General features: G+C 38.5%; 1 protein-coding gene across 1 annotated transcript in view; it reads right to left on the reverse strand.

Annotated features, from left to right (window-relative positions):
* Window positions 1-19,561, reverse strand: part of LOC128651547 (cell cycle control protein 50C) — an 89,612-nt gene that overhangs the window by 52,332 nt on the left and 17,719 nt on the right. The window contains exon 2 of the mRNA XM_053704569.1: window positions 14,112-14,222. Within this exon, the coding sequence (XP_053560544.1) occupies window positions 14,112-14,222 (111 nt within the window). The remainder of the gene's footprint in view (window positions 1-14,111; window positions 14,223-19,561) is intronic.

Genomic DNA, 19,561 nt, shown 5'->3' on the forward strand with positions numbered 1-19,561 from the left:
ATTGTATGTTTTTTTTTACAGGCAAAAGAGCTGAATTTCTTGGGGCATGCCCCGCAAAGGGCCCTGTTCAGGGCTGGTAAGGTAAAAGAGCTTTGAACTTTAGTAATTTAGAATAGGGTAGGGCATTTTTTTATTTTGGGGGGCTTTGTTATTTTATTAGGGGGCTTAGAGTAGGTGTAATTAGTTTAAAATTTTGTAATATTTTTCTAATGTTTGTAAATATTTTTTTATTTTTTGTAACTTAGTTCTTTTTTATTTTTTGTACTTTAGTTAGTTTATTTCATTGTATTTATTTGTAGGAATTGTATTTAATTTATTTATTGATAGTGTATTTTAACTATTTTAGCTATTAAATAGTTCTTTGTACCTGGTTAAAATAAATACAAAGTTACCTGTAAAATAAATTTTAATCCTAAAATAGCTATAATATAATTATAATTTATATTGTAGCTATATTAGGATTTATTTTACAGGTAAGTATTTAGCTTTAAATAGGAATAATTTATTTAAGAAGAGTTAATTAATTTCGTTAGATTAAAATTATATTTAATTTAGGGGGGTGTTAGTGTTAGGGTTAGACTTAGCTTTAGGGGTTAATACATTTATTAGAATAGCGGTGAGCTCCAGTTGGCAGATTAGGGGTTAATAATTGAATTTAGGTGTCGGCGATGTTAGGGAGGGCAGATTAGGGGTTAATACTATTTATTATAGGGTTATTGAGGCGGGAGTGAGGCGGATTAGGGGTTAATAACTTTATTATAGTAGCGGTGCGGTCCGCTTGGCAGATTAGAGGTTAATAAGTGTAGGCAGGTGGAGGCGACGTTGAGGGGGGCAGATTAGGGGTTAATAAATATAATATAGGGGTCGGCGGTGTTAGGGGCAGCAGATTAGGGGTACATAAGTATAACGTAGGTGGCGGTCGGCAGATTAGGGGTTAATTATTGTAGGTAGCTGGCAGCGACGTTGTGGGGGGCAGGTTAGGGGTTAATAAATATAATATAGGGGTCGGGGTGTTAGGGGCAGCAGATTAGGGGTACATAAGTATAACGTAGGTGGCGGTCGGCAGATTAGGGGTTAAAAAATTTAATCGAGTGGGGGCGATGTGGGGGGGGGGGCTCGGTTTAGGGGTACATAGGTAGTTTATGGGTGTTAGTGTACTTTAGAGTACAGTAGTTAAGAGCTTTATGAACCGGCGTTAGCCCAGAAAGCTCTTAACTACTGACTTTTTTCTGCGGCTGGAGTTTTGTCGTTAGAATTCTAACGCTCACTTCAGCCACGACTCTAAATACCGGAGTTAGAAAGATCCCATTGAAAAGATAGGATACGCAATTGACGTAAGGGGATCTGCGGTATGGAAAAGTCGCGGCTGAAAAGTGAGCGTTAGACCCTTTTTTGAATGACTCCAAATACCGGCGGTAGCCTAAAACCAGCGTTAGGAGCCTCTAACGCTGGTTTTCACGGCTACCGCCAAACTCCAAATCTAGGCCTTAGTTTGCACGCCTAAACCTTTTATTTTTTATTTTTAGAGTGCTCTGTTTATCTTTCATTTGATGCTCTGCTGAGCCAGGGAGCATCTCTAAGCATGAGCTTTATAATTAATGCAGTGCAGTTTACATATTTTGTATGTGTATGTGTCTGAGTGTTTTTGTGTGTGTGTGTGTGTGTGTGTCTGAGTGTTTTTGTGTGTGTGTGTCTGAGTGCTTTTGTGTGTGTGTCTGAGTGTTTCTGTGTGTGTGTGTGTCTAAGTGTTTGTGTGTGTGCCCGAGTGTTTTTGTGTGTGTGCCCGAGTGTTTTTGTGTGTGTGTCAGAGTGTTTTTGTGCGTGTGTCTGAGTGTGTTTCCGAGTGTTTGTGTGTGCATCTGAGTGTGTTTTTAAGTGTGTCTGAGTGTTTGTATGTGTGTGTGCCTGTGTTTATGTGTTTGTGTGTGTCTGCTTTCTGGGGGGAGGGGGGGTGACACCATAACGTACCGCACCGGGTGACACCAACCCTAGTGACGCCACTGTCTCTTGGTATTTAAAAAAAAAAAAAAAAAAAGCTGTAATGTAAGCTTAGAATCCTGCCCATTTTTGGTTCAGCACATGGGTAGCGCTTGTTGATTGGTGTCTAAATGTAGCCAACTAGCCATCCAATCAGCAAGCGCTACCCAGGTTCTGAACCAAAAATGGGCTGGCTCCTAAGCTTACTTTTCAGATTTTTTAAATAAAGATACCAAGACTACGAGGAAAAATTAATAATAGTAGCAAATTAGAAAGTTGCTTAAAATTGCATACTTTATCTGAATCATGAAAGTTTATTTTTTACTAGACTATACCTTCAAAATACTATATTTAAGTCGTTATAAATTTTTTTTAACATTTTTAATAGTTTATTTTTTACTTACAGATGTTAAAGATAAAGCACATTACTCCATCATGCAAACCATAATCATTGTAAATGACCTCAGGCAATGCAAAATGTCTCATGCCAACCATTATTTACAGTTGTAAGTACTCTTCAAGAGTGAAACAAGAAACTAAGGAATAAAATAGGGTTGTGTAAATAGTGGTCAGTTATAAAATGGCATCTTAAAGAATTCTAGTGCCTTGTGTTTCAGGGAGAAGCTGTCTTATATGAAAGGGAGATTAGGGGCTAGATTACAAGTGGAGCTCTAAATTATAGCAAGCCCCCAAACGCGAAAATGTCCTCATTTGCGGGCGCTCCATAATTAGCCAGCCATTACAAGTGGCTCACAGTACCAATTAGCGCTCAGAAAGAGATACGGTCTCTGGTTAATATTCTAAAAGTGCCCCAAATGCCCAGAGGGCATTATAGTTTTTTTATTTTAAAAAATTTACGGCTAGATTAAGAGTTTTGCGTTATGAGTTTTAAATGGGACTTCCATAGCGCCGGTATTACAAGCTTTTTTTTTTTAGTCCGAAAAGTGAACGGAACAGCCTATTCCGCAAGATTCGTAACGCATTCTAAAGTCAGTAGTTATGAGTTTTACACTACAAAGCCGTAGCATAAAACTCATAACTAAAGTGCTAAAAGTACACTAACACCCATAAACTACCTATTAACCCCTAAACCGAGGCCCTCCTGCATCGCAAACACTAAATTAAAAATATTAATCCCTAATCTGCTGCTCCCGACATCGCAGCCACTAGAATAAACATATTAACCCCTAAACCGCGGCACTCCCGCATCGTAAACACTAGTTAAATATTATTAACCCCTAATCTGCTGTCCCTAACATCGCCACCACCTACCTACATTTATTAACCCCTAATATGCCGCCCCCAATGTCGCCGCCACTATACTATCATTTATTAACCCCTAAACCTAAGTCTAACCCTAACACCCCCTAACTTAAATATAATTAAAATAAATCTAAATAAAATCTACTATTAATAACTAAATAATTCATTTTTAAAAATAAATACTTACCTGTAAAATAAACCCTAAGCTAGCTACAATATAACTAATAGTTACATTGTAGCTAGCTTAGGTTTTATTTTTATTTTACAGGCAAGTTTGTATTTATTTTAACTAGGTAGAATAGTTACTAAATAGTTATTAACTATTTAATAACTACCTAGCTAAACTAAATACAAATTTACCTGTAAAATAAAACCTAACCTGTCTTACACTAACACCTAACCTTACACTACAATTAAATACATTACCTAAATTAAATACAATTAACTAAATTAAATACAATTACCTAAATTACAAAAAAACAAACACTAAATTACACAAAATAAAAAACAAATTACAAGATATATAAACTAATTACACCTAATCTAATAGCCCTATATCAAAATACAAAAAAGCCCCCCCAAAATAAAAAAAAACCCTAGCCTAAACTAAGCTACCAATAGCCCTTAAAAGGGCCTTTTGCGGGGCATTGTCCCAAAGAAATCAGCTCTTTTAACTGTAAAAAAATTACAAATAAACCCCAACAGTAAAACCCACCACCCACACAACCAACCCCCCAAATAAAATCCTAACTAAAAAAACCTAAGCTCCCCTTTGCCCTGAAAAGGGCATTTGGATAGGCATTGCCCTTAAAAGGGCATTTAGCTTTATTGCAGCCCAAAAGCCCTAACCTAAAACTAAAAACCACCCAATAAACACTTAAAAAAAACTAACACTAACCCCTGAAGATCCACTTACAGTTTTGAAGAGCCGACATCCATCCTCAACGAAGCCGGGAGAAGTCCTCAACGAAGCCGGGAGAAGTCTTCATCCAAGTCAGGAGAAGTGGTCCTCCAGACGGGCAGAATCTTCATCCAGACGGCATCTTCTATCTTCATCCATCCGGAGCGGAGCGGGTCCATCTTCAAAACATCTGGCGCTGAGCATCCTCTTCTTCTGACGACTACCCAACGAATGAAGGTTCCTTGAAGTGACGTTATCCAAGATGGCGTCCCTTAGATTCCGATTGGCTGATAGAATTCTATTATCCAATCAGAATTAAGGTTGAAAAAATCTTATTGGCGAATAGAATTGAGCTCGCATTCTATTGGCATCAGCTACATTGCGGTATATAGAAACTGTGTGTTCCCAGTTACTATATATGTATATAACTATATACATATATATATATATATTTATGTGTTAATATGTGTATATACACATATTAACACATAAATATATATGTATATAGTCACATACATATATATTTAAAAATATACTGCCATCGCTGCGCTACTTACTCCCATTGGAGCCTAGCTGCCTATAGAAGCACGCTTTTGTGAGTGCAATGCTTACCAGCAATGCGAACGCGAGCTCATGTTTGTGTTGCTGTTAACTTATTATACCAGCGCACGATAATGTTATACAGTGGAGCACAGATATAACTTTCATGAAAGTATAAATAAAAAAACTTTACAATATACTTTAATTATTTATTTTGTCCCCTTTTCCTGTATTTCCATTTTGAAATTGTGAGCATTTCAGTTCCTATTAGAAGTGGAAGTGCAGAACACTGTTATATCCCACACTCTAGTGACCTATTAATAACTGTCCCTAATTGGCCACTGCAGAGAAGGTAACCTAAGTTACAACATGCAGCTCCCATTGTTTTATAGACACTAAAACGTTACACTTATTTTGTCACTATTAAAACGACTAATGAAACTTTAAAAAATTCATCCACATGTTATTTTCCGACTAATCTTTTCTTTGAATGCCTCATTCTATCCAGCATTTATTTAGTATTTATGTTTAATGACCCTTTAAAATGATGGTAAATTCAGAAAATTGTCCTTACATTTTTGCATAGATTAAATTAAAGGGAGACTGAACCCAATTTTTTTCTTTCCTGATTCAGATAGACCATGAAATTTTAAGCAACTTTCTAATTTTCTTCTTTTATCAATTTTTCTTTGTTCTCTTGCTATCTTTATTTTAAAAGCAGGAATGTAAATCTTAGCAGCCAGCCCATTTTAGGTTCAGCACCATGGATAGCGTTTGCTTATTGGAGGCTGACATTTACCCACCAATAAGCAAGCATAACCCAGGTTCTCAACCAAAAATGGGCCGGCTTCTATGCATCACATTCCTGCTTTTTAAATAAAGAGAAGAAAGAAAAATTGATAATAGGAGTAAATTAGAAAGTTGCTTGCTCTATCTGAATCATGAAAGAAAAAAATTGGGTTTAGTGTCCCTTTAATTTATATGATCTATAACTGTGCCACAATTTAAAATGTTTTTAAGGGATATGAAACCCACATTTGTTTTCATGATTCACATAGAGCATGCAAATTTTAATCAACTCTAATTTACTCCTATTATCAGTTTTTCTTCGTTCTCTTTTGTATTTTTATTTGAAAAGCAGGAAAAAAATGCTTTTACAGAGAGACGGCCAGGGTTGATTAAAAGGAAATTATAAATGTAAGTTTATTATTTTATTAAAGTGTTTTGACTTGTGGGCTAATTATAGATCCTTTATATTGATGGTGGGCTGTATGATAATGTTAAAGGAACAGTCTACTTGAAATGTTTTATTGTTTAAAAAGATAGATAATTGTTATGGAGTTATTATGCAAATACTGTGACTCTGTTTATGGTAATATTGCATTGCCTTATACTCCTGTTTCCTGTTCATACCTCTGACCTGGATGTAGTTCTTTAGTTCAATATGATTCCTCACACTAACAGCTTGTAGTGTCTTTATTTCTATACATGAAACATGGTGTCAGAAGTAACTAGAATCAGGACTGAGCCTCTTGCTTGGAGCACAGCAGCTTTAACCCCATAAAGACAAGGACATTTTTCAATTTCTTTCCCTTAAGGACCAGGGCTATTTTTACATTTCTGCTGTGTTTGTGTTTAGCTGTAATTTTCTTCTTACTCATTTACTGTACTCACACATATTATATACCGTTTTTCTCGCCATTAAATGGACTTTCTAAAGATACCATTATTTTCATCATATCTTATAATTTACTATAACAAAATTATAAAATATGAGGAAAAAATTGAAAAAAACACACTTTTTCTAACTTTGACCCCCAAAATCTGTTACACATCTACAACCACCAAAAAACACCCATGCTAAATAGTTTCTAAAATTTGTCCTGAGTTTAGAAATACCCAATGTTTACATGATCTTTGCTTTTTTTGCAAGTTATAGGGCAATAAGTACAAGTTGCTATTTCCAAACAACTTTTTTTTCCAAATTAGCGCTAGTTATATTGGAACACTGATATCTTTCAGGAATTCTTGAATATCCCTTGACGTGTATATATTTTTTTTTAGAAGACATCCCAAAGTATTGATCTAGGCCCATTTTGGTATATTTCATGCCACCATTTCACCACCAAATGCGATCAAATAAAAAAAAATTGTTCACTTTTTCACAAATTTTTTCACAAACTTTAGGTTTGTCACTGAAATTATTTACAAACAACTTGTGCAATTATGGCATATATGGTTGTAAATGCTTTTCTGGGATCCCCTTTGTTCAGAAATAGCAGACATATATGGCTTTGGCGTTGCTTTTTGGTAATTAGAAGGCCGATAAATACCACTGCGCAGCACAAGTGTATTATGCCCAGCAGTGAAGGGGTTAATTAGGGAGCATGTAGGGAACTTCTAGGGTTAATTTTAGCTTTAGTGTAGTAGACAACCTCAAGTATTGATCTAGGCCCATCTTGGTATATTTCATGCTACCATTTCAAATTAAAAAAATCGTAAAATTTTTCACAATTTTAGGTTTCTTACTGAAATTTTTTACAAACAGCTTGTGCAATTATGGCACACATGGTTGTAAATGCTTCTCTGGGATCCCCTTTGTTCAGAAATAGCAGACACATATGGCTTTGGAGTTGCTTTTTGATAATTACAAGCCGCTAAATGCCGCTGCGCATCACACGTGTATTATGGCTAGCAGTGAAGGGGTTAATTAGTAGCTTGTAGGGAGCTTGCAGGGTTAATTTTAGCTTTAGTGTAGAGATCAGCCTCCCACCTGACACATCCCACCCCCTGATCCCTCCCAAACAGTTCTTCCCTCCCCCACCCCAGAATTGTCCCCAGCCATCTTAAGTACTGGCAGAAAGTCTGCCAGTACTAAAATAAAAGCTATCTTTTAATTTATTTTTATTTTTTTAGCATATTTACATATGCTGTTGTGTAGGATCCCCCCATAGCACCCAACCTCCCTGAGCCCCCCCACACAGCTCTCTAATCTTCCCCCTCTCACTATTTGGTGCCATTTTGGGTACTGGCAGCTGTCTGCCAGTACCCCCTTTTTTCAAACTTTTGTGCATTTTTTCTAATATATATATTTTTTTTCTGTAGTGTAGCTGGCCCCCCCCCCCTCAATACCCCCCCTCTTCCAGATCCCTTTTATATATAAAAAATTTAACCCCATCACCCGCTCCCACCACAGATCACCATTTGCTCCCACCACAACCGTACGTTTAGATGATCAGATCGCGGGCACGCGCACATGCACACGCACGCAGCCCCGCCCCCGTGCGCACTCCCGCACGCAACGGGGACTAATCCAGAACAAGATTCCCAGCGATGGGCCGCCCACCCTCCTCCCTGCAGCTGCTCCCACCCACCAACGATCGCCACCATCGCTGGCCGATGCAGAGAGGGCCACAGAGTGACCCTCTCTGCATCGGTGTGCCAGAAAAGGTATTGCCATGATGCCTCAATATCGAGGCATCACAGCAATACCTTGAAAGCGGCTGGAAGCGATCAGGATCGCTTCCAGCCGCTTTAAACACCTAGGTCGTACAGGGTACCTCGCTGGTCTTTAAAGACCAGTTTGTGTAAGACGTACCCTGTACGACCCTTGACGTTAAGGGGTTAAGATACAGCACAGCTTTGTGAGTTACAGCCTAAAACGTTTTTTTTCTGATATTTGAGAGCTTAGAGACATAAAGACAACATGACTGCCATGAATTGCATACCTCCCCCAGAGGAAATGAGAATCAGTGGGGATTGCAGCAACAATTGGGAAACTTTCAGAGCTGAATTTGAAGATTATTCCCTGGCTACAGGGTTGAATGAGAAATCTGCAGCAGTGCAGGCAGCAACTCTGAGAAGAGTCATGGGCAGTGAATGCAGGCATGTGTATAAGCACAATCTGACCCTCACAGCAGAGCAGAAAGAGAATGTTACAGCCATTTTAGATGCACTGGAAGCTTATTTTAAACCTGCTAAAAATGTTATATATGAAAGGTATATGTTTGGATGCTGCAAACAAGAAGAGGGAGAATCTCTTGATAACTTTGCTACACGCTTGAGAGAAAAGGCAGCAACTTTTGAATTAATAAGGGACAAAATTGTTCTTGGTGTAGCTAGTGAGAGCACACGCAGGCGTCTACTAAGAGAACATGACTTAACTTTAAACATAGCCATTGAAACGTGCCGTACAGCAGAGCTCACTGACAGACGTCTGAAAGTTATGGAACAGGACAGACAGCAGACCGACAGCATAAACATTGCAATGCAGCGACAACACATAAGCAAACATCAACAACAACGCCGCCAGTTTAGCACAAATATTGCAAATCCTACAGCATGCAAATATTGTGGGACTGTGCATCAAAGAATTAAAGAGCAATGTCCAGCTTATGGGAAGTCTTGTAGGTCTTGTGGAAGAACAAATCCCTTTGCTAACGTTTGTTTGTCAAGTAAAAGACAGCCATCACTAGGAAAGTTACACACCATTGAGAACACATCTGCATATGAGGAAGAGCCACACTCCGCTGAAGTGATTTACAGTAGTGAATTGATCGGCACTGTGCAAGCCAGAGGAAAGAAATTATTTGTCACTTTAAATTTAAATAATAAGCCCCAATCCTGCCAGCTCGATTCAGGAGCAACATGTGATGTAATGTGTTTGAGAGACAAAATGATGTTAGCACCAGAAGTACGTCTACTGCAAAGTGACACCAGACTAAAGTTATACTCAGGTGAGCTTATGAAATCTCTAGGATTCTTCAGGACAGAATGTGTCATACATGGAAGGACACACAAGCTAGAGTTTGAAATTGTGGAAGCCTGCCAAAAGCCACTGTTATCCGGCTCAACCTGTGAGCGTCTAGGGCTGATGCATTTCTCTATCCCCGCAGAGCTCAACGTGATGGACAATCAATTCAAAGGGCCCTTGACAAAACATTTGCTATTAAAGGAATTTAGTGATGTTTTTTACTGGGCCAGTAGAATCTGTACCAGGGGAAGTTCATTTTGACCTTGACATGAGTGTCCCTCCAGTACAATGTGCACCGCGCAATGTGCCAGTGGTCATAAAACAGGCAGTTAAGGCACACCAGTATGAGGCTGATGGACATTTAGCAACAGTGACTGAACCAACTGATTGGATAAGTAACATGGTGAATGTAAAGAAGCCTGATAAGTTAAGAATATGCATAGATCCCAAATTCTTGAATCAGGCACTGAGGTGATCTCACTACATCATGCCAACTCTTGAGGATGTTTTGTACAAGCTGCCTAAGGCACGTCTGTTCACGCTTGTTGATGCCCGCGATGCATTTTTACAATGTAAGTTGGATAATGCAAGTAGCTACATGACAACCTTCTGGACTCCCTGGGGCAGAAAAAGATGGCTCAAGTTGCCTTTTGGAGTATCAGTTGCACCAAAGGTGTATCAACGTAAACAACATGAACTATTGGCTGGACTCAGTGGTATTGAACCAATAGCTGATGACATCCTTGTGGTTGGCTGTGGGGACACAGATAGGGAAGCAGAGCAAGATCATGATGGCAAATTATTGGAACTAATGAATCGTTGTAGGCAGGTGAAACTAAGACTTGGCATAAAAAAACTGCAATGCGAATGTGAAATCCCTGCAGCGCTTCATAGGATTTGTTACCTACCTATCAAAATTCCTACCACACCTCTCAGAGGTTTGCGAGCCGTTGAGAAGGCTTCTGGACAAGGATGCAGTTTGGCATTGGCTTCCTAAGCATGATAATGCAGTGCAGGACATCAAACGTTTGGTCACAGATACACCTGTCCTGAAGTACTATGATGTGACAAAACCTGTAACTATTCAAAGTGATGCAAGCAAAAGTGGACTAGGATGGTGTACTGTACAAGTGGTCAAGGGTCATCATTCCTAAATCATTAAGATCGGAGATGCTGACGCGTATTCATGCCAGTCACATTGGTGGTGAAGCATGCTATAGACAGGCACGAGATACCCTATATTGGCCTAACATGCAAAATGAGATTAGAGACTTTGTTAGCCGTTGTTCAGCATGCAATGAATATGCGCAGGCACAGCAGAAAGAGCCCATGATGTCACATGTGCTGCCCATACGGCCTTGGCAAATTGTAAGCATGGATTTACTGAATTATGCTGGGCAAGATTTTCTACTAATCGTTGATCACTATTCTGACTTTTGGGAGATTGAGCTTCTTCCCGACCTGTCTGCTGAAACTACAATCAAGCGTTGTAAAGCACAGTTTGCACGTCATGGACAGCCAGACAGGGTAATCTCAGATAATGGACCTCAGTTTGCATGTGAGGGGTTTGAGCATCTTACCTCTTCCCCGCGACACCCTCAAGCTAATGGCAAAGCAGAATCAGCTGTAAAGATAGTGAAGAATCTTTGCAAAAAGGCCAAGTATGAAGGTAATGACCCATGGAAAGCCATTCTACATTGGAGGAACACCCCAACTGAAGGCATGGACAGCAGTCCTGCACAGCGCTTGATGTCAAGGAGGCTGAAGACTTAATTGCCAGTGGCAAATAAATTACTTGAACCTTGTGTGGTAACAGGGGTACTGGAGAAGCTGAGACGGAGGAAACAGATCTCCAAACTGACATACGATGTGTCTGCCAAAGACTTACTTGAACTAAGCATTGGAGAGCCAATCCGTATGAAGCCGCTCCCTGGTGTCAGGACTGGTCGCTGGAGACTGGGTACCTGTGTTCAGAGGGTTGCTCCTCGCTCATATCTTGTGGATGTGGAAGGCAGTCTCTACCGCCGCAACCGAGTGGACCTGCGAGTGGCAGAACATCTCACCACACAAGCCTATAAGCATCAGCACTTGAGCATTCTGAGGCTCTCAATGTACCTAGTCCTACTGGACCACATAAGCAAGGTAGAGACAATACTGCTGTCATATCAGAAGGATACAATGAGGATGCCATAATGCAGCCTCTTATACCAGCAAGTTCTTCCTTGCCAAACACACCAGCAGGGCAGCTCCTTAACACCTTCTGGAGCTGAACAACTTCACCCAGGCAAAGACTCAATCTGTAGTGTATCTACCAGTAATGTAGTATGTTATGTTTAAGACTGATCAGGATCTGTTTTAGGTAAATTGTTAGCAAATTTTGGATTGAATGTAAAAAGGGGAGATGTTATGGAGTTATGCAAATACTGTGACTCTGTTTATGGTAATATTGCATTGCCTTATACTTCCTGTTCCCTGTTTCCTGTTCATACCTCTGACCTGGATGTAGTTCTTTAGTTCAATATGATTCCTCATACTAACAGCTTGTAGTGTCTTTATTTCTATACATGAAACAATAATCCCTTTATTAACCCATTCTCTAGTTTTGCACAACTAACACTGTCATATTAATACACTTTGTACCTCTGTGATTACCTTGTATCTAAGCCTCTGCAGACTGCCCCCTTATTTCAGTCCTTTTGACAGACTTGGAGTTTAGCCAATTAGTGCCCTCTCATAAGTAACTCCACAGGAGTGAGCACAATGTTATTTGTATGGCACACATTAACTAGCAGTGTCCAGCTGTGAAAAAACTATCTTAATCGGCTTTGAAATCAGTTTAAACTGAGTTTAGTTTCAAAAAGACTAACAAGAGAACAAAGCAAATTTGATGATAAAAGTAAATTGTAATGTTGTTTAAAATTGAATGCCCTATCTGAATCATGAAAGTTTAGTTTTGACTTGACTGTCCCTTTAAAACATTTTAAGAAGGAGTCATGATCTCAAGTTGGAGGATATCAGATTTTGGGGTCAATTACATTAACACCTTATTACTAAAAAGCATGGTTGATTAATTCAACAATCAAAAATTAAAATGAAAAAGTTCTCTCCTAAGCGCCTATCAATATACCTATGAAAGTTTAATTTTGACTTTACTGTCCCTTTAATTATTTAAGCCTACAAAGTAAATATGGGCAGAATTCATGGGCCTTTTGGTTCTTTATCTGCAATCAAAACAGGTTCAATGTTCACATCATGTTTATGATTATGTGATATACACTTATTAACACACAAATATATAGGCCCCTATTTATGAAAGGTCTTGCGGACCTGATCCGACACTGAGGATCAGGTCCGCAAGACCTCGCTGAATGCGGAGAGCAATACGCACTCCGTATTCAGCATTGCACCAGCAGCTCACAAGAGCTGCTGGTGCAACGCCGCCCCCTGCAGACTCGCGGCCAATCGGCCATCAGCAGGGGAGTGTCAATCAACCCTATCGTACTCGATTGCGTTGATTTCTGGAGATTCCTGTCCGCCTGCTCAGAGCAGGCGGACAGCGTTATGGAGCAGCGGTCTAAACTTGTGTTTCTGGCGAGTCTGAAGACTCGACAGAAACACGGGCCCACAAGCTCCATGCGGAGCTTGTTAAATGGGCCCCATAGTCATATACATATATATTTAACAATATGCTGCCGCTGCTGCGCTACTTACCCCTTCGCTGTTCGAGGTTCTTATGCCGTCTCTGATGTCATCAGAACAAGGCTCCCATTGGAGCCTATGGAAGCATGCTGTCATGAGCGCAATGCTTCCTAGTGTGCGCTGGTATTACTCAGTGGAGCGCTAATATCGCTTGCACGCAAGCAATATTTAACGCTCCACTCGTGATCTAGCCCTTAATATTTTAAAGTTAAAAACAAATGCCTCTTACATACCATACAGAAAATATTAACAAAAAACTAAATGAAAAGATAGCTGCTATTGCTTAGAAATATGGATCACATGGTTTAAATTCGCTTAATTTAGATTGTAAGCTTGATAACTTAGCTTAATCACTCCATTAATGTACCCAAAGTTATCAACAGTCCGCTGTAACTCGCGTCAGATTTGACGACAATGGAAAAAGGGTAATGTTTAACAACTTTGGATACTGCAAGTGCAATTGTTAGTTGCGGGTAACAGCAGACAGACTTAAATTGCACAAAGTCGACAAGTTAACGCTTTGATAATGGAGCCCAATGAATCATTTGTGCTTCTGTTTTCCTTTGTCTTATTCTGCTTATTTTTTATTTTTTTTTCAATGTAGGATTTAGCAAAAGCCAGTTTTACGCATTTAATCAAAGTGTAGGAAATCCAAATGTAAAGGAACTTATGGATTGCTGTGTGTCAGCTGCTAAAGGTGTTCAAACGCGAGTGTTACACAGAGGTTTAATAATAGAAAATATTAGTATTAATATTTGGTTTTGGACCACAAATAAAGAAAGACTGGAATAAATCTCAAAAGGGTTATATCAGGAAAGGATGACTGTGGTTTCATAAATTAATAAGCCTTACTTTTTTTGTAAACTAAAATGAAAAGGTAAATACATTTATTGTATTCTTTCAATATTTGAAAAATGAAACCTTCAGGATAACATTTGTAGACTCAGTACAACGGTATTTACTGTAGGAATAACTCACCTGAATTTTCTCTGGTACTGAGAAGTTTATGATACAATTGCATGGTTTTGCATAATTTGATGCATTTTCTCGTAGTTCTGTACAATGAGTACAGTAATTTGAATAATTTATCTGCAAAACAACAACATAAAAACAATCATTAGCAAATACTCATGTACATATTATATCTTGAGGGTGTATATTTCAATAAAAAATGCATATATTTGTACAGACACCAATCTTCTTATTTTTGTTCCACAATAAATAAAATGGTTTGGTGGCTCAATATTTAATCACTGACTCCAACAATCCATGAAGTAATCTTAATTATTAAAATTTTAATTTTATGTTGTTTTTTCTTTCCCCTAGGGACCCTGTCCAGGCTACTGAGAGTTATAAGTCCCGGTTGCAATTTTCTTTTACCAAGGTATTTCAGCTCAATTGTTTTATAATGCCTCTATCCTAATTTATAAATGTTCTAACTGATTATCATTAATAAAATATTTATCTCTCTTTATTAGGGTTGTTTACAAGCTAGAATTTTACTGATATTGTTTTAAGAGATTGGGAAATTTCTGCCATAAAAATTCCTGAAATGTATTTTATTTTAAAAAGTAGAAAATGTAAAACACAGCTACATTCTGTCCTCCAAGTCCACCAAGTTCAAATCAGGTGTTTTAAAATGAATCTCTTGACTTGTCATCTTAGACTGGCCAGGATTAATGCTAATCTTCATACTTAACACACTAGCGCCAAGGAACTCTACTTTCAAAACTACTAATGTACTTCTAGAGCCAATTCTAACTGCATTATTACCTTAATAACAGGTTCTAGCTGCAGAAGTGAGTATTACCTGCTACATCTAGACTGGATCGTTCAAACTGATGGGTTAGTCTCAAGATATTGAAATTGCAACCTGAATGGGGATCACATTGCTCTATTTTTTATATTATTTGCCAATATGCAAATTAGCCTGTCTCCTGTTTATAATGTAAAAAAAATGTTGTCCCTGCTTTGTTCCCCTTATAGCTATATTTTTGCTTGAGTCTACCTGATCAACTTGACAGCCTCTGTAAAGGATTTTTTTCTCTCAATAATCTCTGCAGAATGAGTGTTTTTATTAAAGGGACACTGAACCCAAAAAATAGAGCATGAAATTTTAACAAACTTTCTAATTTACTCATATTATCAAATTTTCTTCATTCTCTTGGAATCTTTATTTGAAATGCAAGAATGTAAGTTTAGATGCCGGCTCATTTTTGGTGAACAACCTGGGTTGTTCTTGCTGATTGATGAATAAATTCATCCACCAATAAAAAAGTGTTGTCCAGAGTGCTAAACCAAAAAAGAAGCTTAGATACCTTCTTTTTCAAATAAAGATAGCAAGTGAACAAAGAAAAATTGATAATAGGAGTAAATTAGAAAGTTGCTTAAAATTACATGCTCTATCTGAATCACAAAAGAAAATTTTGGGTTCAGTGTCCCATTAAGCAGTTTCTAATGTATATGCTCTCACTGCAGGTAGGGCAGGGTAAGTTTTCAGTTTGTAGGGGCTTGTAGAAGTTCATATAAAATAATATAGTTCTCTATTTGGCCCCCATCATTATTGGATAATAATTCAGAATTGTGTGTTAAGTTGTATAAGATAGGTATAGAGAGAGTTAGGCAAGCAGATAGTAAAGAACACCAACTCATGATTTGGCCATGAGAAACCTATGACAAAGCAATTTACCAGTCCAGAATTCAAGACCCATAAACTAAATAATCACATTTTTAATATGTATATTTAGTATTTTGGAATGAGGCAATTTTGATCTGTACTGTGTAGGAAATGCCAGATGGCAAATAAGTTGTGCTAGTCCACTGAGTCCAGAAATACATTTGCCAAAGTTGACACATTACTATCAGTGTTACACTGACCTACAAGGTGCTTATCAAATTAAGGGGACAATCATAATCTACTGGTGATTTGCTCTGGAAATGTTGTTTTGCTTGCCAACCAAATTGGTTGCTGAGATTTTTAATGATTACATTGCAAAATGTATCCATGCATTAAAAGCCTACAGCTGTGAATGCCTTTTCAACAATAAAGGTCTCAATAAGGCCTGTTTGTGTGCTAAGAACCTTCTTTTTGGGTTAGAAACTGGGAGGTGACCCACAACTGACAGATAAAATAGGCCTTTCACACCTCTTAAGGTTTCAGTAAAGTTATTTTTAATTAACCTCTTTGTTCACTGTGGAAGGGAAATATGCATTTCCATGTATGAGCTTAACCAATTGCAATCCAACTCCATCCTCACCACTGCTTAAAGGGACAATCTACTCCAGAATTGTTATTGTTTAAAAAGATAGATAATCTCTTTATTTCACATTTCCCAGTTGCATAACCAACAAGGTTATATAAATATACTCTTTACTTCTGTGATTACATTGTATCTAAGCCTCTACAGACTGCCCTCTTGTTTCAGTTCTTTTGATAGATTTGCATTTTAGCCAATCAGTGCTTACTCACAAATAACTCCACAGGAGTGATCACTTTGTTATCTACAGTGGGGCAAAAAAGTATTTAGTCAGCCACCAATTATGCAAGTTCTCCCACTTAAGAAGATGAGATAGGCCTGTAATTTTCATCATAGGTATACATTAACTATGAGAGACAAAATGTGGGAACAAATCCAGACAATCACATTGTCTGATTTGGAAAGAATTTATTTGCATATTATGGTGGAAAATAAGTATTTGGTCACCTACAAACAAGCAAGATTTCTGGCTCTCACAGACCTGTATCTTCTTCTTTAAGAGGCTCCTCTGTCCTCCACTCATTACCTGTATTAATGGCACCTGTTGGAACTTGTTATTAGTATAAAAGACACCTGTCCACAACCTCAAACTGTCACACTCCAAACTCCACTATGGTGAAGACCAAAGAGCTGTCGAAGGACACCAGAAACAAAATTGTAGACCTGCACCAGGCTGGGAAGACTGAATCTGCAATAGGCAAGCAGCTTGGTGTGAAGAAATCAACTGTGGGAGCAATAATTAGAACATGGAAGACATACAAGACCACTGATAATCTCCCTCGATCTGGGGCTCCACACAAGATCTCACCCCGTGGGGTCAAAATGATCACAAGAACGGTGAGCAAACATTCCAGAACCACACGGGGGGACCTAGTGAATTACCTGCAGAGAGCTGGGACCAACGTAACAAAGGCTACCATCAGTAACACACTACGCTGCCAGGGACTCAGATCCTGCAGTGCCAGGCGTGTCCCCCTGCTTAAGCCAGTACATGTCCGGGCCAGTCTGAAGTATGCTAGAGAGCATTTGGATGATCCAGAAGCGGATTTGGAGAATGTCATATGGTCAGATGAAACCAAAGTAGAACTGTTTGGAAAAAACACAACTCGTCGTGTTTGGAGGAGAGAGAATGCTGAGTGGCAACCAAAGAACACCATACCTACTGTAAAGCATGGGGGTGGCAACATCATACTTTGGGGCTGTTTCTCTGCAAAGGGAACAGGACGACTGATCCGTGTACATGAAAAAATTAATGGGGCCATGTATCGTGAAATTTTGAGTGCAAACCTCCTTCCATAAGCAAGGGCATTGAAGATGAAACGTGGCTGGGTCTTTCAGCATGACAATGATCCCAAACACACTGCCCAGGCAACAAAGGAGTGGCTTTTTAAGAAGCATTTCAAGGTCCTGGAGTGGCCTAGCCAGTCTCCAGATCTCAACCCCATAGAAAACCTTTGGAGGGAGTTGAAACTCCGTGTTGCCCAGCGACAGCCCCAAAACATCACTGCTCTAGAGGAGATCTGCATGCAGGAATGGGTCAACATACCAGCAACAGTGTGTGACAACCTTGTGAAGACTTACAGAAAATGTTTGACCTCTGCCATTGCCAACAAAGGATATATAACAAAGTATTGAGATTAACTTTTGATATTGACCAAATACTTATTTTCCACCATAATTTGCAAATAAATTATTTCCAAATCAGACATTGTGATTGTCTGGATTTGTTTCCACATTTTGTCTCTCATAGTTGAGGTATACCTATGATGAAAATGAAAGGCCTCCCTCATCTTCTTAAGTGGGAGAACTTGCACAATTGGTGGCTGACTAAATACTTTTTTGCCCCACTGTATATGGCCTACATGAACTAGTGCTGTCTAGCTGTGAAAAACTGTCAAAATGCCCTGATATAAGAGGCGACCTTCAAGGGTTTTAAAAATGAGCCTACCTAGGTTTAGCTTTCAACAAATAATACTAAGAGAACAAAGCAAATTTGATTATAAAAGTAAATTGGAAAGTTGTTTAAAATTGCATGCCCTATCTGAATCATGAAAGTTTAATTTTGACTAGACTGTCCCTCTAACCACCTGAAGACAATTTTTATGTAGGCATGACGGGCATACTGGGCATGGTTGCTCAATTAGTATATTGTCACAGTCACTTTTAATATTTGACAAATATAGTATTTTACAATGTTTATCTTTATTGTTTGTAAATGCTGCGTTTCCAGTTTATAATCGCATTGAATTGAAAAAAAGGCATTTTCAGCTAAAAAAAAAAAAAAAAAAAGAGCCAAAAACCCTCAGTCAATAGATTGTGATCGACCCCTAAGTCTCCTATAATAACAAAGCCCTGCTAGACCTTATTGACCTTCTGCATTATCTTCAGGAGAGAAGGAGATATTGCCATTTAACCAGAAAAGACTAAAAAAAGAAAATTCTACATCCAGGTGAGGCCTTTTTGATGTTAGAGAGGTTTTTTTTTTTTTTTTTTTTTTTAGGTTATTTGTTGTGTGTTTGAATTTGTATTGGGTGTTTGTAATGGAAGACTGCACAGGATGTTTAGGATTGAGGCTTTTGTTGGGGAATTGTTTGTTAGGGTAGCTTTTACAAAGGTTTCCAGTGGGGAAGCGTGATTATGTAGAGAGGGTTTAGAGTGTAGTGGAATGGTTTGTGATGCGTGATCACACAGAGGATAAAGAGATATTATGCTGATGATCATTTAAGTGGTCCATTGGGTTTTGGGGGGTTGAGGAAAGAGATCACATAATGGAGCAAGGTCAGATCAGGAAAGGATAGTGATTGGGGGATGTGTGACAGTTCATTAATCTGAACCTTTGTTGAAGCCCTAAACTACAAATACACAGTATTCTTAAACACAAATGCTTTCTCTTATTTGACCTCTGAGTCAGAGAAATGTATGCTCAGAATGGCCAAGAGTGGTTAGAAATCTGGCTTGTGCTGGCTTCTCAATAAGCTCTTCAATGCCAGATATGCATTAAAGGGACACTCAATTAAAATTAAACTTTCATTATTCAGGTAGAGCATGCCATTTTAAACAACTTTCCAATTTACTTCCATTAACTAAATGTGCACAGTCTTTTTATATTTATACTTTTTGAGTCACCAGCTCCTACTGAGCATGTGCAAGAATAAGTGTGTATGCATTTGT

The sequence above is a fragment of the Bombina bombina genome, chromosome 3 (genome assembly GCF_027579735.1).
Source record: "Bombina bombina isolate aBomBom1 chromosome 3, aBomBom1.pri, whole genome shotgun sequence".
In the NCBI taxonomy this organism is placed as follows: domain Eukaryota; kingdom Metazoa; phylum Chordata; class Amphibia; order Anura; family Bombinatoridae; genus Bombina; species Bombina bombina.